This window comes from Mya arenaria, chromosome 8 (assembly GCF_026914265.1).
Source record: "Mya arenaria isolate MELC-2E11 chromosome 8, ASM2691426v1".
Classification (NCBI taxonomy): domain Eukaryota; kingdom Metazoa; phylum Mollusca; class Bivalvia; order Myida; family Myidae; genus Mya; species Mya arenaria.
The window spans coordinates 347,604-371,079 of NC_069129.1; the positions used below are offsets into that span (position 1 = coordinate 347,604).

General features: G+C 34.9%; 1 protein-coding gene across 4 annotated transcripts in view; it reads left to right on the forward strand.

The window, feature by feature from the left end:
• The window catches only part of LOC128243214 (uncharacterized), a 71,465-nt gene extending 48,668 nt beyond the window's left edge, over nt 1-22,797 (forward strand). For all 4 annotated transcript variants that reach the window (XM_052960820.1, XM_052960819.1, XM_052960823.1 and 1 more), the window contains exons 5-9: nt 2,292-2,436; nt 4,978-5,119; nt 15,177-15,245; nt 17,068-17,162; nt 18,316-22,797. In XM_052960820.1, the coding sequence (XP_052816780.1) occupies nt 2,292-2,436; nt 4,978-5,119; nt 15,177-15,245; nt 17,068-17,162; nt 18,316-18,362 (498 nt within the window). In that variant the 3' untranslated portion in view covers nt 18,363-22,797. The remainder of the gene's footprint in view (nt 1-2,291; nt 2,437-4,977; nt 5,120-15,176; nt 15,246-17,067; nt 17,163-18,315) is intronic.
• Nucleotides 22,798-23,476: the final 679 nt, after the last annotated feature.

Genomic DNA, 23,476 nt, shown 5'->3' on the forward strand with positions numbered 1-23,476 from the left:
ACAATTAATTCAATTGTTAAAATATACTGTAAAAAAGATCAATAAATGTAAAAAACAATGGATCCTATGAAGAATACTGATTTTAATTTGAAAGAAAGTTGCAAAAAACACAGTATTTCTACTTTATGAGACGATAGTAGATCACAGTAAATCTTATAGCACTCACCAATCATTTAATACTATTGCGTTTTCAGCTATTAAATAGACAGTTACAATCTTGTTATTAGTAATAAATATTTTCATAATTTATGATAAATGCATTATTTAGTAAGTAGTTGAAGCTATATCAATCAAAATTTATGTTTGTTATACATGTGTATTAGTGTATTGATTTTGAATAAGAGTGTCACTTTAAATAACTTGAGGTCAAGGAAAAACAATTATCAGGAAAAAATGTTTTGGTATGGCTTATTTTCAGGCCTTCAGGATTTTTTTTTTACTTTGTGAAAAATACAATTTCATGCTTAAAAAGCAAATATATAGTAGCAAATATACTGTACATATTTTTACTTTTTTATGCATACATTCTGCTTTAAAAAAGCTTAGTATAGTCTTAATCAAGATTTTGTTTAGTTTTAAGGAATTGATTGTAAGTTATTTTATTCATTCACAGAATCTGCATAATTATTTTATTAATTGGGAAAATATTATGATTTTTGAGATAAATGAACACTTTTTTGCCGGGGGAAACAGCCTTTAGAAGGCAGTAAATTACACTAAAATAATCACTGATTCTATACCCTTTCTTGTGGGGGGGGGATAGTTACTTGTAATAGCTTGTTAAAGGGAATGGAACTTTATGAGGTAACATTAGAATTGGGGAAACAGTGCTTAAATTGTTCAGAGGAAAAGTTAATTTTAAAAACCCTTATTATCAGTATAGTCCTAATAGTAGACTAAGAACTCCTGAATAAGGTTTCTATGCACCAACTTCATGTCAGCAATTGTTATATAACTGCATATACCTTGTTTTAACTACTCCACAAGTTCCTGTAAACAACTTCAAAGTTTTCTTCATACAAAAGAATATCATTATTGACTTTGATATTCCTATGACATTAAAAAGACAGTTATCGATCCTGCGTTCTTGGTCATAATTCTGCCCCCTGCCTCCCCATTGTCTGTTCGGTAATGAATGTCCGCTTATGGTGTTTATAGTGTTTACTGCTGACATTTCCCCCAGGGACAGGGCATTATGGAATTGTGCGATATGAAGGCAATATTTGTCCATACATCAGTCTCAACCCAGACTCAATTAGCGGGAATCATATATCATATAGTTGGTTAAAACCCTCATAAACTAAGGCACAGTCTATTATTGACCATTATTGCTTTGCTAAATAAGGAAGTTGTCTGCATGATAATTGAAAGTTAGTAATTATTTATCAATCATTTAAGTTCTCATTTAGACCCCTTTGCTGACTTTTTTTTATCTTTATTAAGCAAGTAATTCTGAACAAAAAAACAGTTAAAGTAATATAAGATGACACTTTTAACAAGCTGAAAAATTAAAATAAGTTATTTGGATTTGAAGACTGAAGAATACAGTTCATAATTGTTGCTTTACCCTTGAAAAATCCTTGAATTATAAAAGCATGTTATAACTCTGAATTAAACATGATTTTATAAGACCGTCTTATCATTTATAAGACTATCATATCATTGTTATACAAGATTTAAAATTGTTAGCAGGCTATCAAAAAAACCTATTTCCAACAACAAGCTCTTTTTCAAATGTACTAAAACAATATGGACATTTTCGCTACAATTGTGTGTTTGAAATGAGCTAATAAAATGGCTCCTCAAGGCCTTAAGAAAGAAGTTGGAGTAAAAACACAATGGGCTGACTGTTTAGAAATTTGTTAAAGTTGACAACGTTGTTAACATCATTGCCGTTAACTTTCAAATCTTTATACTGCTTTGGAAGTTTGATGGATACACTACTTAAAATTTTTGAGGCAACTGGTACAATAAAACTTCATAAAATATTTTACCTTTTCAAATTAACAGCAGTCTGCCATTACCAACATTGTTAACTTTAACAAAGTGCTGAGCAATTGGCCCAATGGTATCTATATATAAATATGTACATGCATGATGTGTATCATTTACAATTGTGATTAATGTGATTATCTCTTATAGTGATGTTGCGACAGGTCCTGGTGGATTTTTTCTCTTTTTCCATTGGACCAGAATTTTGCTATAATGCTTATAATTAGAAAACATTTCTCCATGTACTGGTATACACAAAACTGAACTGAACAATTATCCTAATTTGTAATCTTTTACAGCGAGTGGTATCGCGGAAGGTGGATGAGTCTATATTTTTCCGGCTGGTCCAGTATTTTGCGGTGGTGCTGTTTGAGTGTAACGAGGCGGAAGACTTTGTCCCGGCCAAGTCGCTCATGAACATGTGTTTCACATTCTACCATGAAGGTAGAACATTGTATTTTGTGTAACCTTAATCCTTTACGATTGTTGTGAAGAAAGTTTGATAAATGAACACTTACCTAATCATTGTTGTTGGTATGATGTTGTGCAAAAATTGTGGTCTTATGCTGTCAGAGTAACCAAAGAACCTGGAAGAAACCCACTTCTACAGCTCTGTGACCACAAACCAAACTCGATAGAACACAGGCCAGGAAGTGAAACCTAGGAAATACTGCTATAAGACAAGCGAGTGTGCTAACCATGGTGCATGGTGACCACAAACCAAACTCATGAGAACACAGGCCAGGAATTGAAACCTAGGAAATACTGCTATAAGACAAGCGAGTGTGCTAACCATGGTGCATGGTGACCACAAACCAAACTCATGAGAACACAGGCCAGGAATTGAAACCTAGGTTACCATGCTTCATGCGAAGCAAGTGTGTAAAATAGCCAGGGCGATTGTTGACCACTAAACTCACTTGCACCTAGGCAGAACCCTTGATGCCCAGATGAGAAGCAAGGGTACTGTAACCTCTTGGTGATAACCACACAACAATGATAGCCACTATTATATTAACACTTCCTCTATCCACTGCTCATTAAAAGATTTGGTCTTCATTTTCTCCAAAATCCCTAATGCCTACTTTCCCCATGAAAATACTATCATCTGAAAAGAGTTTGATTTGATTTGATTTAGCAGTATTTATTAATGTCTGCCTCTCACTCTAGAGGTGGTGGGTCAAAGCCCTTCCAGGACACCACTTTAAGCCTCCCAAAAGGACATCAGGATGGGTTTCAACTCCAGAAATAATGTTTCCAAATACTATGATGATGAAATTCCATTAAGATCTATTTAAAGCTGTGAAATACCTTCCATTACTAAAAAAGGCAACATCTGGTACAGGCCTAATACGTCCTATGTTTTTCATGATTTGTTACAGCGAACAGTGATATATGTTGATGTTATCTAGTTGTATTACATGGCCAGTACCTTAATAATGATTCATGTCTGGTTATTATAACTGGTGTTCTTAAGTTTTAGATTTATCCTGGAATTTCTAAGGAGAGATTTTAATTTCAGATTATTAAACAGTTGTAAAGATTGTTTATTGCTTCGAAATATGCATCCAAAGCAGTTGGAAGTACCCTCAGCTATTTTTAAGGATTGTCAATTATCAAATGTTGGAATCCTGATAATATAAGCTGTCATTGAAGTGAAAATAAATTGATATAAACTATTTGGTGTTTCAGTATCATAGATCTGATATAATGTTTTTCAGTCTTCATGAAAAATAATGACCAGCATAGTTTAGGAGTGGGTTTTACCATTGAACCTGTTCAATCATTTATGAACAACATTCTCTTGGTACAGCTGAATGGTCGTTACTTTAGTTACCATAATTTTATTGCTATTACGACGTGCGCTGTTTCCTTATATAGGAGAATATATACCATTAACATCTACAATTCACAATATTGGATTTCCATTAGATTCGATGTAATCAGTCTTAAGTTTGTGACTGTAAAGATTATATTAAGGTAGACTACTCTTCCTTTGGAAACAGTATTTTTTATTTATATTTTACGGTAGACTGAACACTTTGTTTTGAAAAAATTGTATTTGATCTATATTTTAAGGCAGACTACACTATTTTTCAACAATTTTTTTTTTATTCCTTTTTAAAATGTTGAGAGTGGCAAAGCCTTTAACACAGATTTAGTGAAGCTATTTTGAAACAAGACTTAATACAATCTTTTTGAAATAATAAATATTTTATTCATGATGTAAGGTAGTCTCTGCACTGTAAAGACATCATATAATAAACAGATATGATTGACTCTCTTGTCCTGGTCCTGCATATGTCAAGGTGGTTAACCAATTTACCAATGATGATAATCTGATTGTTGTTTACTGTTTGTCGTTTTGTCTCTCTTGGTTGATCTTTGTGCCTGTTAACATACAGTCATGTATTATCTTGGTTACATTTCAGGTTTCTGGACCTGTCCCTGTAGTTTACATGGCTTTATTTTGGTTGCAATCATTTACATTGAAATAACAATATTGATGAAAAATTTACTGGTTTTAAAGATAATCTACCTTAAAATAGCCTCTTAAGTTGGGCAGAGCCGTCAACATTCAGATTTCTTTGAACAAGCCTAATATCTGTATTATTATCAGATTATAACTCTCAAGCATGAGTTTGTTTGTAAAACCCCCCAGCTTATTTGACAAGCCTGTGGTTGAATTGGGCTGCAGCTGGGTGTTAGCCAAATGAATGTAAAACAAGCTAATGTTGGCCACTTCTGTAATCAAAATCATTGTTTACTCCACAATTTTCATTGTTTACACCACAGTTATCATTGTGTAATCCTCAATTTTCATTGTTTACTCCACAGTTATCATTGTGTACTCCACAATTTTCATTGTGTACTCCACAATTTTTATTGTTTACTCCACAGTTATCATTGTGTACTCCACAATTATCATTGTGTACTCCACAATTTTCATTGTGTACTCCACAATTTTTATTGTTTACTCCACAGTTATGCGGGGAAAGCGGCGTGTTAAGAACTTCCTGTACCTTTATCTACGAGAACAACCCATCTGGCAGTCACTGCGATTCTGGAATGCTGCATTCTTTGATGCAGTCCAGAACGAGCGAGCACATAAACCAGTCTGCACGAGGTATGAAACTGTTTTCTCTATAATAAATGATGATATAATTATGATGAAAATAAAAAATAGAATGGAACTTTGTTTAATACTCGAGTATAAACAAGTTCCGCCAAGTAATTAATATGTTTAACCCTTACATTTATAACATTATATATAAAGGCCGAATAAAAATTAAGTTGCAATTGTGGTAACCATGTGTTAACAATGACCATAGGTTAAGCCTGAGGGAGATTGAAAAAAAGGACTCCATTGACTGTCAAACATGATTGGCTCTATTGGGAGCTGGGGGAGAAGTATTTTTCTATGCATTATTATAAATACAAGACTTGATGAACAACTCCATAGTTCTTGGAATCTTTTCCTACCTTTGAAAGTCTAGCGTCAGCCCAGAATAAAGAGATATTGTAATGAGAAGACAAAAGCGAGCTATGTGTTTCAGAGGATTGTGCACACTGGTTAATAAAATGAAAACAATCTCTACAGTATTTATGTTTGAAACACAAAATACAAATTTACTATGAATTAACTGATCAAATTACACTATTGCATGTTGTATTCCAATCATTGTTGTTTTAACAAGCCAGTTGCAGTTTCACAAAAAAGCCTTGCTTTCATATCGGGAAAATTGAGGGGTTGGTTTCCACAAAAAGAATATGGAATGTTTGAGGATTTATTCCCCACAAAAAGATCATTGAGTGTCTCAAGTTCCATTGATTTTAAGTTGTTTTTCTCTGGGAAAGAAGTGGGAAAGAACTCTGGCTCATATCATATAAATCTTCTTGCTGTTTGATTTTGATTGCTTTGAACAGCCATCTGTTCATGAAACACATTTTGAAATGAATCATCTAAATAGGGTTATCTTGGATAATTATATATCAACTTACTTAAATCTATATTCATGCGATGTTAATGAGCTCTTTGGAATATTATTATTCTTATTTAGGTTTTTTCAACAAGTTACTGTTATTTGGAGCCTTCATGTGATCTTGTATTTATTATCCATTACTCAAAAATAGTTAAAGAATTCACAATGAAACTTGGTACATGTATATGTTCACAATCAAACATGAAACTTGGTACACATGTTCACACTGACCACATGAAACTTGGTACACATGTTCACACTGACCACATGATACTTGGTTCACATGTTCAAACTGACCACATGAAACTTGGTACATATGTTGACAATTACCACATGAAACTTTGTACACATGTTCACGCTGACCACATGAAACTTGGTACACATGTTCACAATGACCACATTAAACTTGGTACATATGTTCACAATGACCACATGAAACTTGGTACATATGTTGATAATTACCACATTAAACTTCATAGATCTTTTCAAAATGACCTCATGAATCATGGTTCACTTGTTCACAATGAATACATGAAAGTTAGTACATGTAAAAACAGATTTTTGGAAGAGGCAAAAGGAAATGTTTCACTGCTGGGCTTGCCATGCTGCTGTTTGTAATTTTATTGGGCTCAGTGCATGCCATGCTCCTGTTTGTTGTTTTATTGGGACCAGTGCATGCCATGCTCCTGTTTGTTGTTTTATTGGGACCAGTGCATGCCATGATCATGTTTGTTGTTTTATTGGGCTCAGTGCTTGCCATGCTCCTGTTTGTTGTTTTATTGGGCTCAGTGCATGCCATGCTCCTGTTTGTTGTTTTATTGGGACCAGTGCATGCCATGATCATGTTTGTTGTTTTATTGGGCTCAGTGCTTGCCATGCTCCTGTTTGTTGTTTTATTGGGACCAGTGCATGCCATGCTCCTGTTTGTTGTTTAATTGGGCTCAGTGCATGCCATGCTCCTGTTTGTTGTTTTATTGGGACCAGTGCATGCCATGATCATGTTTGTTGTTTAATTGGGCTCAGTGCTTGCCTTGCTGCTGTTTGTTATTTTATTGGAATCAGTGCTTGCCTGGCTGCTTGTTGTTGTTTTATTGGAATCAGTGCTTGCCTGGCTCCTGTTGGTTGTTTTATTGGGATCAGTGTTTGCCTGGCTCCTGTTTGTTGTTTTATTGGGATCAGTGCTTGCCTGGCTCCTGATTGTTGTTTTATTAGGAGCAGTGCTTGCCTTGCTGTTGTTTGTTGTTTTAAAGGGACCAGTGCTTGTCTGGCTGCTGTTTGTTGTTTTATTGGGATCAGTGCTTGTCTGGCTGCTGTTTGTTGTTTTATTGGGATCAGTGCTTGTCTGGCTGCTGTTTGTTGTTTTATTGGGATCAGAGCTTGCCTTGTTTTTATTTTATTGGGATCAGTGCTTGCCTTGCTGCTGTTTGTTGTTTTATTGGGATCAATGCTTGTTTTAATGGGATCAGTGCTTGTCTGGCTGCTGTTTGTTGTTTTATTGGGATCAGTGCTTGTCTGGGTGCTGTTTGTTGTTTTATTGGGATCAGTGCTTGTCTGGCTGCTGTTTGTTGTTTTATAGGGATCAGTGCTTGTCTGGCTACTGTTTGTTGTTTTATTGGGATCAGTGCTTGTCTGGGTGCTGTTTGTTGTTTTATTGAGATCAGTGTTTGCCTGGCTGGTGTTTGGTGTTTTATTGGGATATGAGTGCTTGCCTTGATGTTGTTTGTTGTTTGATTGGGATCAGTGCTTGCCTTGCTGTTATTTTATTCTGATTGTTGTTTTATTGGGATCAATGCTACCTTGCTGTTGTTTTATTGGGATCAGTGCTTGCCTTGCTGCTGTTTGTTTTTTAATTGGGATCAGTGCTTGCCTTGCTACTGTTTGCTTATTAATTGGGATCAGTGCTTGCCTTGCTGCTGTTTGTTTTTTAATTGGGATCAGTGCTTGCCTTGCTACTGTTTGTTTTTTTAATTGGGATCAGTGCTTGCCTTGCTGCTGTTTTTTTTTAATTGGGATCAGTGCTTGCCTTGCTGCTGTTTGTTTTTAATTGGGATCAGTGCTTGCTATGCTTGTTGTTTTATTGGGATCAGTGCTTGCCTTGCTGCTGTTTGTTTTTTAATTGGGACCAGTGCTTGCCTTTGCTGCTGTTTGTTTTTTATTTGGGATCAGTGCTTGCCTTGCTGCTGTTTGTTTTTTAATTGGGATCAGTGCTTGCCTTGCTGCTGTTTGTTTTTTTAATTGGGATCAGTGCTTGCCTTGCTGCTGTTTGTTTTTTAATTGGGATCAGTGTTTGCCTTGCTGCTGTTTGTTTTTTAATTGGGATCAGTGCTTGCTATGCTTTTGCTTGTTGTTTTATTGGGATCAGTGCTTGCCTTGCTGCTGTTTGTTTTTTAATTGGGATCAGTGCTTGCTATGCTTTTGCTTGTTGTTTTATTGGGATCAGTGCTTGCTATGCTTTTGCTTGTTGTTTAATTGGGATCAGTGCTTGCTATGCTTTTGCTTGTTGTTTTATTGGGATCAGTGCTTGCTATGCTTTTGCTTGTTGTTTAATTGGGATCAGTGCTTGCTATGCTTTTGCTTGTTGTTTAATTGGGATCAGTGCTTGCTATGCTTTTGCTTGTTGTTTAACTGGGATCAGTGCTTGCTATGCTTTTGCTTGTTGTTTTATTGGGATCAGTGCTTGCCTTGCTGTTAATTGTACATTGCCTTTTGTGCACTGAATTTTCCAACATTAATATAACTATTGGCCCCAATACTTCAAAACAGCTTAAACCCCTAATAACAGGATTAAGCTAACAGAGCTTTTCTGCCCATTTTTGAAAAAGACCCTAGACATTATGGGAAAATTTGCATCGCCAATGCCATTTGAGAAAAATTAATTGATTTACATAACAAATTTGAATATTTTACAGTTGGAAAGGACAAGCCTTTCTGTCTCCTTCAAATGAGGAAATTATTAAAGTAGAAGTTTTTCCCCTTCAAAAGACCTGATATTGCTGAAAGATCAATCTACTGTAGGAGTAAAAATATCTATTGCAATAAATCATGACAGCTAATATTGCACACTGATCTCTGGATATAATGAAAAACAACGATTTCTGAATTTAATAATCACCAAAACTTTACATCACACAATTTGTAATGATGTTGAATGAACAATTACAGGTTAAAATGTTTTTGTTTTACTTTTGATTGGGACTTTTTACTCCACATTGGGGAAAATATCACATATTTTGCTAGGGTAATGGGTCTGATAGTCTGACCCGTGGGTACTATAGAAAAAGGCCTGGTTTATAAGCTCATTTATTTGTTTGGCTAATATTCCATATTTATATTCTTAAGAGTTTTTGGACTTAAAAGGGAAATAGTCTTGATGATAATGAAGATAAACTAGTTTTATTCAGTAAAAGCAAGATTAAGTAATAAATGTTTATCAATGAAAAAAGCCACTTGTTGGGCTTAATATTTTTTATAGAAATTTCGGCCAGATTAATATTCTCTCCTAAATTCAGTCATTTAGATTTTCTGTAGGACAATATTGGTTGCTGTTACATTTCCCTAAATGAGGATTATAACACATTGGAAGGGCAATAGCATTTCCCTGTGACCTTTGTCAAATATAAGACTTTGCATGATTCACCTCTTATATCTGTATGTGAAATATCTTGTCTGCCATCTTTGGACCTTAACCATAGACTAGACAGTTGGATTTGTCTGAAATCTCTGAGTAAATACAGAGAATTTTCCTAGCTCCTGTCTTCACAATTGCCAAATAGTTTGTTTACACTGATTTATGATTTCTCTCCAGTTTGGTTTGGTTGTTCTGCCTAATACAGCCGGCCATTAAACAAACAGACTGTCCTCTTTTAGAATAATCATTTTGTGAGATGCGTGTCTGAAGCCGGCAGCAGCGTTCTTGGCATGTCTACAGGCAATTATATAAAATCATCATATCAGTCAATACAAACTTGGAGAGAGAACAACAATGGAATTTCAAGATTCTTTTGTGATTTGTGGCAACGCACATGCTCCAAACTATTCTTAACTTTTATGTCATTGATCCTTCTCATGCCAAATGTTTTTACTGGATATGTTTTGCCTAATGATTGCAACAAAACCTTACACTGGTAGAATCAGGCCCATATAGGGGATCCTTGGAGGAAACAGTGTACCAAACCAGTGTCCATTGAAGGAGGCCATTAGGAGGTTCTCCTGGTGGGCCTGTTGTCTGCTCCACATGTGCAGTCTAAACAAATGATATAAAACAAACTACACAATATGCACCTCTTTTCTTTCTGCCCTTTTTGTCCAGTGTTTTTTGCTTCAAAAGTCAATATGACTGTTCTGAGTCTATTTCACTTTTTGATAAACCCTCATGGGACACCTCAAGTTTCCTTTATATATGTAAGATATGTAAGATTGATACTTGATATTGAAGGAACGTTATAGTATTGTGAAACCTTCCTTTCAGATTTTTTGTGTGTAAAAGCAACAACATAACTAGTGATTTTGCTTTTGTGATTGCTCCATTTTCAAATCAAAATGCTCTTACGTGGTAGAAATATGGCGCTAATACAATTTATAACATAGGAGATTGTCAGAGATGCGCAAAACATTACGTCAGCGTAATTGATTTACATGTGTTTTATGGATAATTTGTTTAGGAGATATCCTTTTACAGATTTAGATTCTCTTTTTAAGTCTTTTTTTATGGCTTATTCTGGGAAGATGTTGTTAAACTGATTGACATTATACATTGAACTCTTAGAGGATAAGAAAAAACAGCTAATCCTTCGTGTTATTGTTTAATCATTTTAAGGCCAGTGTTGCCTATTTTGTGGGTTTAATTACACATTAGATAGGGTTTGTTTCACATTTAATGTTTTATCGTTTCACATTGTTTGTGGTATATTGTTTAACATAATGTGTGTATTTTGTTTCACATAATATGTGGTATAATTCACACAATGTATGGTGTATTTTTTCAGATAATGTGAGGTATATTATTTCACATAGTATGTGGTAAATTATTTCGCATAATACATGGTATATTGTATCACATAATATGTGGTATAATATTTCATGTAATGTGTGGTGTATTGTTTCACATTATGTGTGATATATTGTTTCACATGTCATGACATGTTGCTTCACATCAATTTGTGTATTGTTTCTAAAAGTGCTGTATACTGTTTCACACTGGTAATTACATTGTTTGCATTTTGCTATGTATTGTTGGACTGCTTGGGATATTTATTGTTTCATATTGGTGTATAAATTGTATAATTTGTTAGTATATTGTTCTACATTTGTGGTTTATTGTTTACATGGATAGATGTAGTGTTTCCCATTTTGGGATGTTTTGTTTCACATATTCATCTTATTTTGTAAGTCAGTCCGTCACTACGTCACACTTCGTTTCCGCTCAATAACTATAGAACGCTTAGACCCAGAAACTTCATTCTTGGTATGCTAGTTGGTCACGACTAGAACATGACCCCTATTGATTTTTAGATCACTAGGTCAAAGGTCAAGGTTACCTTCAGGTAAAAAAACGATATGTTGGCGGTGACCTTAATCTTATAAATGGTTTCTGCTCAATAACTAAAGAACGCTTGTACCTAGGAACTTAATACTTGGTGCGCTAGTTGGTCATGACTAGAAGATGACTCCTATTGATTTTGAGATCAGTAGGTCAAAGGTCAAGGTTACCATGACCTTGAGGTGAAGAAACGGTTTCCACTCAATAACTAAAGAACACTTGCACCCAGGAACTTCATACTTTGTATGCTAGTTGGTCATGACTAGTAGATGACTCCTATTGATTTTGAGATCAGTAGGTCAAAGGTTAAGGTCACCTTGACCTTGAGGTGAAAAAACGTTCTCTGCTCAATAACTGAAGATCCTTTGGGTCCAGGAACTTCATACTTGGTATGCTAGTTGTTCATGACTAGAAGATGACCCCTATTGATTTTGAGATCAAAAGGTCATGGTTACGTTCAGGTAAAAAATGATATGTTGGCAGTGACCTTAAGCTTAAAAATGGTTTCTGCTCAATAACTAAAGAACGCTTGTACCCAGGAACTTCATACTTAATATGCTAGTCGTTCATGACTAGAAGATGACCTCTATTGATTTTGAGATCAGTAGGTCAAAGGTCAAGGTTACCTTCAGGTAAAAAACGATATGTTGGCGGTGACCTTAATCTTAAAAATGGTTTTTGCTCAATAACTAAAGAACGCTTGTACCTAGGAATTTAATACTTGGTACGCTAGTTGGTCATGACTAGAAGATGGCTCCTATCGATTTTGAGATCAGTAGGTCAAAGGTCAAGGCTACCATGACCTTGAGGTGAAGAAATGGTTTCCACTCAATAACTACAGAACGCTTGCACCCAGGTACTTCATACTTGGTATGCTAATTGGTCATGACCAGTTGGTGACCCTTATTGATTTTGAGATTACTAGTTCAAAGGTCAAGGTCACCTTGACCTTGAGGTGAAGAAACATTCTCCGCTCCATAACTAAAGATCCTTTGGGTCCAGGAACTTCATACTTGGTATGCTAGTTGTTCATGACAAGAAGATGACCCCTATTGATTTTGAGATCAAAAGGTCAAAGGTCAAGGTTACCTTCAGGTCAAAAACGATATTTTGGCGGTGATCTTAAGTTAAAAATGGTTTCTGCTCAATAACTACAGAACGCTTGTACCCAGGATCTTAATACTTGGTATGCTAGTTGGTCAGACTAGAAGACGACTCCTATTGATTTTGAGATCAGTAGGTCAAAGGTCAATGTCACAATGACCTTGAGCTGAAAAATGGTTTCCAATCAATAAATGAATAATGCTTGCGCCCAGGAACTTCATACAATATAAACTTTGTTTACATGTTCCAAGATCAATCAACAACACATTTTTTTCTCTTCACTATTTAATATGGATGAATAAACCAAACTTCACTGTTGGTTGGTGTCCAGTCCATAATTACAAATTTTATGTCCATCATTTTTTTTTTTTTCAGCTATGAACACAGAATAGAGGAGACAAGCGCTTTTTTCAAAAAAGCAATCTCTAGTTTTAGTTAGGGTTGGCATATTGTGACCAAACTTGGTATTTAGGAAGGGTCTATGGACACCTTTTATGGGACTGCGTTTAGGGCTCCTATGGTAACGGTCAAGGTCACTTTTAATAAAAATAGATAACTGTTTGGTACTGAATTACTTTGGTTAGGGTTGACATATTGGTATGTAGTAAGAGTTTATGGATATCTTTCATGGGATTGCCTTTGGGGCCCCTATGACCAAGTCACTGCTACTATAAATAGAAAAAAAAACAGTTGAAACTGAATCTCACTGAAAAACTGCTTTCATTGCATTGCTGTGTTCCTTGTTTTGGTAATTATATTGTTTCCATTATTGCGGTATTTAAGTTTTACATAAAATAGAATGGCCAATAACCGTGCGGGCGGATGGGTGTGAGCAGGTGGATGTTAACAATTTTGCATGCAAGTTTTTATTACATATCATAAAAGCAATTGTTTTTATTCAAGTATTATGAAACTTTGTCAGAATACTCGTCAACATGTTATCTTGAACATTTGTGAATATGGGTCACCTTAGGTCGGAAACTAGGTCACTAGTTAAAATCTTAGTAAGTTTTTATTCCATGTCATAAAGTAAATAGTTTTTATCCAATTGTCATCAAACTATGTCTATATGATATCTTGAACATTTGTGAATATGGGTAACCTCAGATGAAAACCTAGGTAACTAGGTCAAATCATAGGAAGTTTATATTACATGACAAAAAGTCAGTACTTTTTATCCAATTGTTATGAAACTTTATCAGAATTCTTGTCAACATGTTGTCTTGAATGTTTGTAAATATGGGTTACCTCAGGTCAAAAACTAGGTCGCTATGTCAAATCTTAGTTTTTATCCAATAATTATGAAACTGTCAAAATACTTGTCTACATGTTGTCTTAAATATTTGTCAATATGGGACACCTCAGGTCAAAAACTAGGTCAATATGTCAAATCTTAGGATATATTTCCCCCTTGTTGTTTAGAAAATATTCCTGCATTGTATCACAAGCTATTGTAAATATGATTCATCTTGGGTAAAAAATTGGAATAGTTTCTGTTGATTTTCATGAAATTTGATTTGGTTATTTGAATGAACAACTCTCTGATAAGTATAAATATGGGTCTTCATGGTTAAAAACTAAGTCACTAGTTCAATTTTTTTGGTATGCAAATTGCATCTTCAAATAAAAAAACAGCTTTAATGTTGCATTGCCGCATTGGCATCTTGTTTCACATTTAATGGCATATTGTTTTCACAATTTGGATGGTGTACTGATTTAGTTATGTTTGGTGATGTATTGTTCAACATTTTGAATGTATTGTTTCACATTTGGCAGTGTATCGATTCACATTTAGCAGAGAATTGTTTTACATTGGATGCTGTACTGTGTTACATAAGGCAGTGTAATGTTTAAGCCTGGGTAGTGAATTGTTTACACTGGGTAGTGTTATGTTTGACATTGAACGCTGTGTTCTTTTTCATTGGGAAGTGTATTGTTTTACATTGGGTAGTGTATTGTTTTACATTGGGCAGTGTATTGTTTTACATTGGGTAGTGTATTGTTTTACATTGGGTAGTGTATTGTTTTAAATTGGGCAGTATATTGTTTTACATTGGGCAGTGTATTGTTTTACATTGGGTAGTGTATTGTTTTACATTGGGCAGTGTATTGTTTTACATTGGGCAGTATATTGTTTTACATTGGGCAGTGTATTGTTTTACATTGGGTAGTGTATTGTTTTACATTGGGCAGTATATTGTTTTACATTGGGCAGTGTATTGTTTTACATTGGGTAGTGTATTGTTTTACATTGGGCAGTGTATTGTTTTAAATTGGGCAGTATATTGTTTTACATTGGGCAGTGTATTGTTTTATCCAGGGCAGTGTATTGTTTTGGCCTGGTCAGTGTATTGTTTTACCCAGGGCAGTGTATTGTTTTAGCCTGGTCAGTGTATTGTTTTACTGTGGGCAGTGTATTGTTTTACCGTGGGCAGTGTATTGTTTTAGCCTGGGCAGTGTATTGTTTTTCATTGGGCAGTGTTTTGTTTTACATTGGGTATTTTTATGTTATACATTGGATGCTGTTTTGTTATACATTGTGTGATGTATTGTTTCAGTGAGGATGATCATGAGGAGCAGTCAGATGATGCAGCTTTCCAGGAAAACATCACATTTGGACAACTGGGGTATATGTTTACATAGTGTTCATACAGTTAAACTGTGATTCCTCAAACAGAACTGCGAATTTATTGGTCAAGGTCAAGGCTAAGTACCGACCTTAATTCCTTCTATTTTCATATATATTATTATAATTTTTCACAAGTTGTACAAATATGCATTGACAGATGAAAGGGAAATAATAAGGTGTAAAAACTGATTATAACCATTTACACATGACCGATATTAAATGATAAGGGCATATAAGAAGATAATGGTGAGAAGGTTATAATGATAATATATTTGTGAGAAATGTAAATGAGTAATTAACATATGAATGAAACCCTTCCATACCAGTCGAAGAACGGAATCTCTGAAAATAATTCCTTATTGTCATGTTGCTTTACAATATGACAAATAAGTCTGCGAGACAGGTAAGATTATCCATTATCATCCATGCTTGATTTTGCAAACTTAAATATGACTAATGTAAAATTGCTTTTTTAAAATAATTTTTTCCGAGTTATTTCAGTTTTACTGTATCATTTATTTTTATGCCCCCGAAGGTCGGCGTATTAAAATCGTACCATCCGTCCGTCCGTCCGTCCGTCCTTCCGTCCGTCCGTGTGTCCGGCTCAATAACTCGTGTCCAGGCTGTAACTTTCCCTTGTATGGACAGATTTTAAAATAACTTGCCACATGTGTTCCACATACCAAGACAACGTGTCGTGTGCAAGACCTGTGCCCCTACCTCAAAGGTCAAGGTCACACTTAGTCTTTATTCACAATGGAGTGCTGCATATAGGACATAGAGTATAGGTTGTCGTGTCCGGGCTGTTACTTTCCCATGTATGGACAGATTTTAAAATAACTTGCCACATGTGTTCCACATACCAAGACGACGTGTCGCGTGCAAGACCCGTGTCCCTACCTCAAAGGTCAAGGTCACACTTAGTCTTTATTCACAATGGAGTGCTGCATATAGGACATAGAGTATAGGTTGTCGTGTCCGGGCTGTAACTTTCCAATGTATGGACAGTTTTTAAAATAACTTGCCACATGTGCTCCACATACCAAGACAACGTGTCGCGTGAACGACCCGTGCCCTACCTCAAAGGTCAAGGTCACACTTAGTGTTTATTCACAATGGAGTGCTGCATATAAGGACATTGAGTATAGGTTGTCGTGTCCGGGCTGTAACTTTCCCTTTTATGGACAGATTTTAAAATAACTTGCCACATGTGTTCCACATACCAAGACGACGTGTCGCATGACAGACCCGTGTCCCTATCTCAAAGGTCAAGGTCACACTTGGGTGTTTATTCACAATGGAATGCTGCATATATAAGGACATAACAGTGTTGGTTGTCAACTATGGGTGATATTTTTTATGTTTAGAGGCAATTTAAAATAACTTGCCATATGTATTTGACATGTAAAGGCAAGATCAACTTTTCATGTACTGACCTTGTTCATAGGTCAATGTCACAATCGGGGGCATTCGTCACATACTGTGACAGCTCTTGTTTCATGTATATTTTCAATTTTAAAATGTATTTTCAATTGTTATTTTCAATAAATTATGACTACGGTTTATAATCTATTAAATCATTGTAACAGTGTTTTATTTCTTCATATCTTGGATCATAACTGTACCTCTGTATTTCTTCCTATCTTGGATCATGACTGTACCTCTGTATTTCTTCCTATCTTGGATCATAACTGTACCTCTGTATCTCTTCCTATCTTGGATCATGACTGTACCTCTGTATTTCTTCCTATCTTGGATCATGACTGTACCTCTGTATTTCTTCCTATCTTGGATCATGACTGTACCTCTGCTACTTTCAGTACTTTCACCAACAATATGCGGGCGTTCGGCCTGCCGAGAGATCTCTGTTTGGAGTTTTTACGCAAGCAGTCTACCATAGCCAATCTTAAACCAGGTAAGTAGGGAGATCATTACAATGCAGCAGTCCTCTTTTATCCTACCCTTGAAAAAAATATTTCCAAAGCACATTTATAGCTGGGGTGAAAGTTTCCATTATTGATAATGAATTCAGAGTTTTTGAAAGTTGATTATAAAATGTATTGTAAAAAATAAAAAAGCAGTTATGAAGCACCATAATTTAGGATATTTTAATTAAAAACTATTCTGTCATGCATTTGTTTAGTTCTTTTAGGTTTCAGATTCAAATTATTTTAAGGCATCCATATTTAATCTATGCCATTACTCAGAAGTATGATAAGGCCAGGGCCAGTGAATTGTGCTCAGAATCATTTTAATTACATACTCCCTATAAGTATATTGTGACGTCGGCAAAAATGAGTTTTCTGCATGGCACATTTAATCATTGTTATGGTCAGGAGACTCAGGACCCATTTTTGCTGATGATGTTATAATTATATGACTGACACATGACAGTCTCAGTTTGTTGAATAGTCCAACCACAGTGTACTACATGTATGTTTTTCCCACCTCAGATAAGTAGATTCAAAAATTTGACTATGCTAGAAATTCTTATCTTGCTCAAGAGCAAAGATAAAACAAGTACCCTAATGGAACTCCTTTTTTTTATTGTCATCACACAATTACCTCCCTTGCTGAAGACAGACGTCTGTAGCATCTTGGAAACCTTGACTTGTGGCAATATTTATCTCTCGCTTCAAATGGCATCATCAAATTTCACATTTCCATTCAAGAAATAATGCTGCACTCACCTCAGAACTATTTAAAAAATGATTTGACTATAAACATAATCTGAAACACTGCACGCATATCCATGAAAACCACGAATTATCACATATCCATGCGCATTTATTTTCACTACGCACTAAAGTGTCCAACGAAAAATACAATTTTAATTTTATCTTGATTAGCTGAGGTGGGAGAAAAAGCATCTACCATAGCCGCTCATGTAAGATAGATTCATCCCAACCCTCGCACAGGGTGTGCTGCTGAAACTCAGTAAACCTCGTTTCCGCAAAATACCCTACACTCAGGTTGGGATGAACCTATCTTACACTCTTTGCCATGGGAGATACTTATAATTTACAAGGGAAAAACTTTATAAAAATATAGTAAATGCTTGATTTCAGACCAGATCAAGATGTTAAGAGACAACATCAACAAGATGAAAGATTAACTCATGCCTTCTTCAGGATCTATGGTTGAAATCTAACTTTAGGACCTTTGAGAAATAAACTTCAAGATCTACAGTTAAAAACTAGCTTAAGAGTCTACAGATGAAATCCAATTAAGATCTACAGTTGAAATCCAACATAAGGATCTATGGTTTAAATTTAATTTAAGGATCTACCTTTGAAATTTTTTAAGATCTTCATATTAAGTCTAACTGGAGGATCTACAGTCGAAATCCAGCTAGCTGATCTACAGTTAAAATTCTTAGCTGAGCTACATTTGAAATCAAGCTAGGTTATACAGTTGAAAACCAGCTAGGATATACAGTTGAAATCAAGCTAGGATCTACAGTTAAAATCCTTAGCTGATCTACATTTTGAAATCCAGCTAGGTTATACAGTTGAAGTCTAATGTTAGGGTCTATACTTGGAATCAAACTAATAAGGATATAATCTAACTTTCAGATGTATATATGTTAACTTAGGTATTGATCTAGGGTCTTCAGTTGAAATGAAAATCTTATTAAAGTTTGTTTATGCAATACATGCATTATTTGAGCCAAAATACCAATATTCTTCCCAACCAATTTAACAGTTGTCTCATGTGTAATTAACTGTATGATTAGATGAGACTGAAAAGTCTTCATTTTGGTTAAAATATTATTATAGTATTTAAAAATAGAAGCTACGCTATAGGAACACCAAGTTAAAATATTTCGATAGGTTGGAGGTCATTATTTAGAGGGTCTGAACTCTCTAGATGGAATGGAGTTCTAGTATTATAGATGCTTGTATTGATTGGAATAGTGAATATAAATTCATTGGATCTGAAAAGCAAGTCAGAATCTCCTGCACATGTACATGTAATTGAAATTGTCTCAAATATTGCAATACTTATCCTGTTTATAAGTAGCCACAACAGAATGTGTTGCCCTATTGGTTTAATTGTATACTTTTGTGCAATTATCTAGATTATCTGGATGTTCGACAAACCATGACATTTGGTACTGCTTTGTACTGCCATAGTTGTGAGTTAAAATGAAGGCTGATTGCTTCCACTGATAATATGACAGACATACTGGTATGTAAATTGTGTTGCACAATAATCACAGTTCTGTTTAAGTAAGCATTCATACATGTTTCATTTGTGAAAACATTTATATACACATACCATTAAGAAGACATGGAGGTTTATCTACATGTTTGATATAGTTCTGAGATTTGTTAGCAGTTCTGTGCAATATTTATCAGTGACGCTGAGCTGTGTGTCTTCATCTGTTTGTTGTTAATCTATTGTTATTAGTTTATATGGTAAAATAGTTCACAGGTCCAACATACATTTTATATGATAATTTACTGAAAGCTGTTTTGAAGGAATATATTACATTGTCAATGTATAAATATATATATATATATATATATAATTACTTACATTCCAAATTATGAAATGCTTACGCATCATCACTGATGTAGTACTTTTTCCAGTTGAATTGAACTACTTTTCTAACTGAAACATTGAAAAATTGTCAAAATATTTCAAATGTACCAATGTTGGTGCTGATTCTTGGGCTAGATACATTTTCTATGCATGAACTCAGAAGTCCAGCATAATCAAACCAGCCAAATTGTTGAATAATTAAGTCTTTCAGACATCATACAAACAAATCATTAAGAGTTCTTTTAACTAGATACAAAGTGATAGCGTGACAACATTTTCATGTTGAAACAAGAATTTTCTATAATTATTTTTCACAAAAGAAATAAAAACTAAGATAAAGAAAACAAAAAGTAATTATTTTTTAAGGATTGGAAGTCATTGCAGGGTTATTCATGCAATTTTTAACTGATCAGACTGGTGATTAACCACCCTAGTGCATCTTTGAAATACATTGACAATTTGACCAGACCCTTCAAGAATGCCTCCAAAATGAATTTTTAATTGTCACTGGTTCAATAATAATTCATCTGAGATCTGATGATGATAACAGACAGGAGAGGACAATAAAGAAAAGGATGAAGGAGGCTTTAATGAATACCTGACCTGGGTACCAACACATTTTACTAATTACTTGTAATTTTCCATACAACTGTTCATTAATCTTGTTGCTTGTATGTTACTGAGAACCATGTATGGCTTACTTTTAAAACGAGGTCAATGTTCAATATTCCATTGTTGTTACATGATAGTTTCTGTTTGTATTTACGAGATGTACTTTAAATGCTATGCAATCTAAGTGATTTTCAATAGTTCAACAGCTATTTTCACCCTTATTTCCAGGTGTTGCCATATTTTACACTGCATAATGTTAAGCCTGGATTAAAACAAAACTTTTGTTCAAATTTGCTGGAAGTGGGTTGTCTTTGGTGCAAAATTGGGCTAAGTATACAGTATCCAGAAACAGGTTAATCTACTTAATTGTTGCACTGCACGTAATAATGTTTGAGAAAGCTATGTACAGGGTATGGGTTTATGTCTAATAAAAGTATTTGTCAATTATTAAATGAATCATTTGTTCAATCAAGTTTGGTTCATAGAATGATATTATAATTCATTTTTTAGTTCATCTATATATCAAAGACAAAAAGCTGAGTTATTGTTATAGCCTTCAAGTCAAGTCAATATTTGTTTATTGTCAGATTTCATATATAATATTTGAAACATAAGCTATGTATAGCTTTTTACCAATATATCCTTGGTGTTATGTCGCAGTGCAAAACAACTCACTTAGGCCATAACTCAAAAACCTCTAGATATTCAATGGAACGTGGTACAGATGTTTGCAGATGAAAAGCAAGGCCCATATCTATGGCTTTAATAATTTTGATTTTTTTTCTCTTGATTGATTGACTGAAATGTAACAGACTTAAGTTGATGTTGCCTCCATGGCGCTCTTGTGATATGACCAATCTTTGATGATATGACCAATGTTTTATTTCTCAATAACTTGTTTCTGATCTTTTAATGGTTATTTACTTATTTGTTGACATGTAACAGTGTTGGTGCATAATACTGTATTGTTTAGTGCAATATTTTAATCCTTTGTTTTATGCTTTTATAGATTTCTTCTGTTTACAAAACAATTGTATATAATATACATTCCTTTATATCAGCAATGACTGTGTTCAAATATATATGTTGTGATTTCACATTATAGATTAGGAATCCCACTCTATCTTATGTACAAAACATGTCTGTTTTTATTCCTGACTATCATATAAAATTATTGCTATTTGGCCACCTATTGAGATTTATAACAAAAATATCGCCATTTAAATGATTAAACATTACATTCCATAATTATAATGACATTTGCTTGCCTGTAAAAGAAGTTCAACAGTATTAAGATAAAGTCATTTATTTCAGTTTTTTCAAGCAAATATATTGAACATAATTAAATGTTTTATTTACGTGGTATTTCCCAAAATGTATTAAAAATGCACGAAGGGAGCGCTTGAGGCTAAGGTGACATTAACGATACGAGCTTAGTTTACAACAAGTTTTGCTCAGGTTGCGTTAAGTTAGCCTTGTAGGTCAGAAGTTGCTTTGAGTTAGTAGCCTTGGTTCTTTTCTAAGCTCTCCTGTTCCTTACTATTTTGTATTGAGCCTTATTTGTTCTCGAAAAGTCTTGTTTTCCTACTTTGTCAATACCAACATGACTTCCACAGTAGGATCTCATTATGTACAAATTGTTGTAAGACTTTGTGGAGTACCATAAATGTCATATTAAAAGTACATGCCCTAATAAATGTGCCTGGGTTTTTTTGTAGGTATATTTTCTGATTTTGCGACATGAACAAGGCTTATCCTAACTCTGAACTCGAAAACAAATTTGTTCCGATGAAAAGCATCCCATTGGTGCCATTATTAATACAGCACCTGTTCAGGCTACTGATGGCACGCACATTGGCATGCACATACAGTAATTATATACAACAGAGATGCAAATGATAAAAGTCACATGATAATCAATAAGTGATGTTATGCATTGTCGGGCATAAAAAGCTGTCAACTATTCAAAGTTATATTGGTTATATGTGGCATCGATCTTAGTTAAGATAAGTATTAATTTGAATTTTTGTATTTAAAAGAACATTTTGCCTGTTCAGATAAACAAACATTCCACATTTTTGCCAAATGTTGGTATTGATTTATTGAAGCCATGTGTTCAGTCGACCATTTAATTGATTTACACACCAGCAATAATACATGACTGATCATCAAATTTAACGAATATTAAAATGGCTGCTGAATACGGAAAAATATCATTCATTTAGCACTTGGGAGTCTCAAAAGCACACATGCTTGGCACATTTGATAGGACATGTATTGTCTTTTTCATTGCATACCTACAGTTCATAATTATATTCTAGGTATGGAATTGTGTCAAATTGCTTAAACATATCTAAGAAAGGACTGAAAAGTACACAGCTTAAAATTGATTGATATTATTTTTCGAAATTATTTCCAGTCTATTCATACTCTTTAGCCAGATTCAGACCATACTACGACATGGTGTTAGCTAAGGACAGGGAGGAAAACTTTATATTAGTATTAAATGACATGTTACACATCTAGCACAACTATTGTAACCATTTAGGCTTGTTACCTCCCCTTGTGTCTAGGCATGTTTCCCTTGTAACTAGGCAGGTTTCCCTAGTGACTAGGCATGTTCCCCTTGTGACAACACAGATTCCCCTAGTGACTAGGCAGGTTCCCCTTGTGACTAGGCAGGTTCCTCTTGTGACTAGACAGGTTCCCCTTGTGACTAGGCAGGTTCCCCTTGTGACTAGACAGGTTCTGCTTGTGACTAGGCAGGTTCCCCTTGTGACTAGACAGGTTCTGCTTGTGACTAGGCAGGTTCCCCTTGTGACTAGGCAGGTTCCCCTAGTGACTAGACAGTGTCCCCTTGTGACTACACAGGTTCCCCTTGTGACTTCACAGGTTCCCCTTATGACTAGACAGGTTCCCCTTGTGACTAGGCAGGTTCCCCTAGTGACTAGACAGGGTCCCCTTGTGAATACACAGGTTCCCCTTGTGACTAGACAGGTTCCCCTTGTGACTAGACAGGTTCCCCTTGTGACTAGACAGGTTCCCCTTGTGTCTACACAGGTTCCCCTT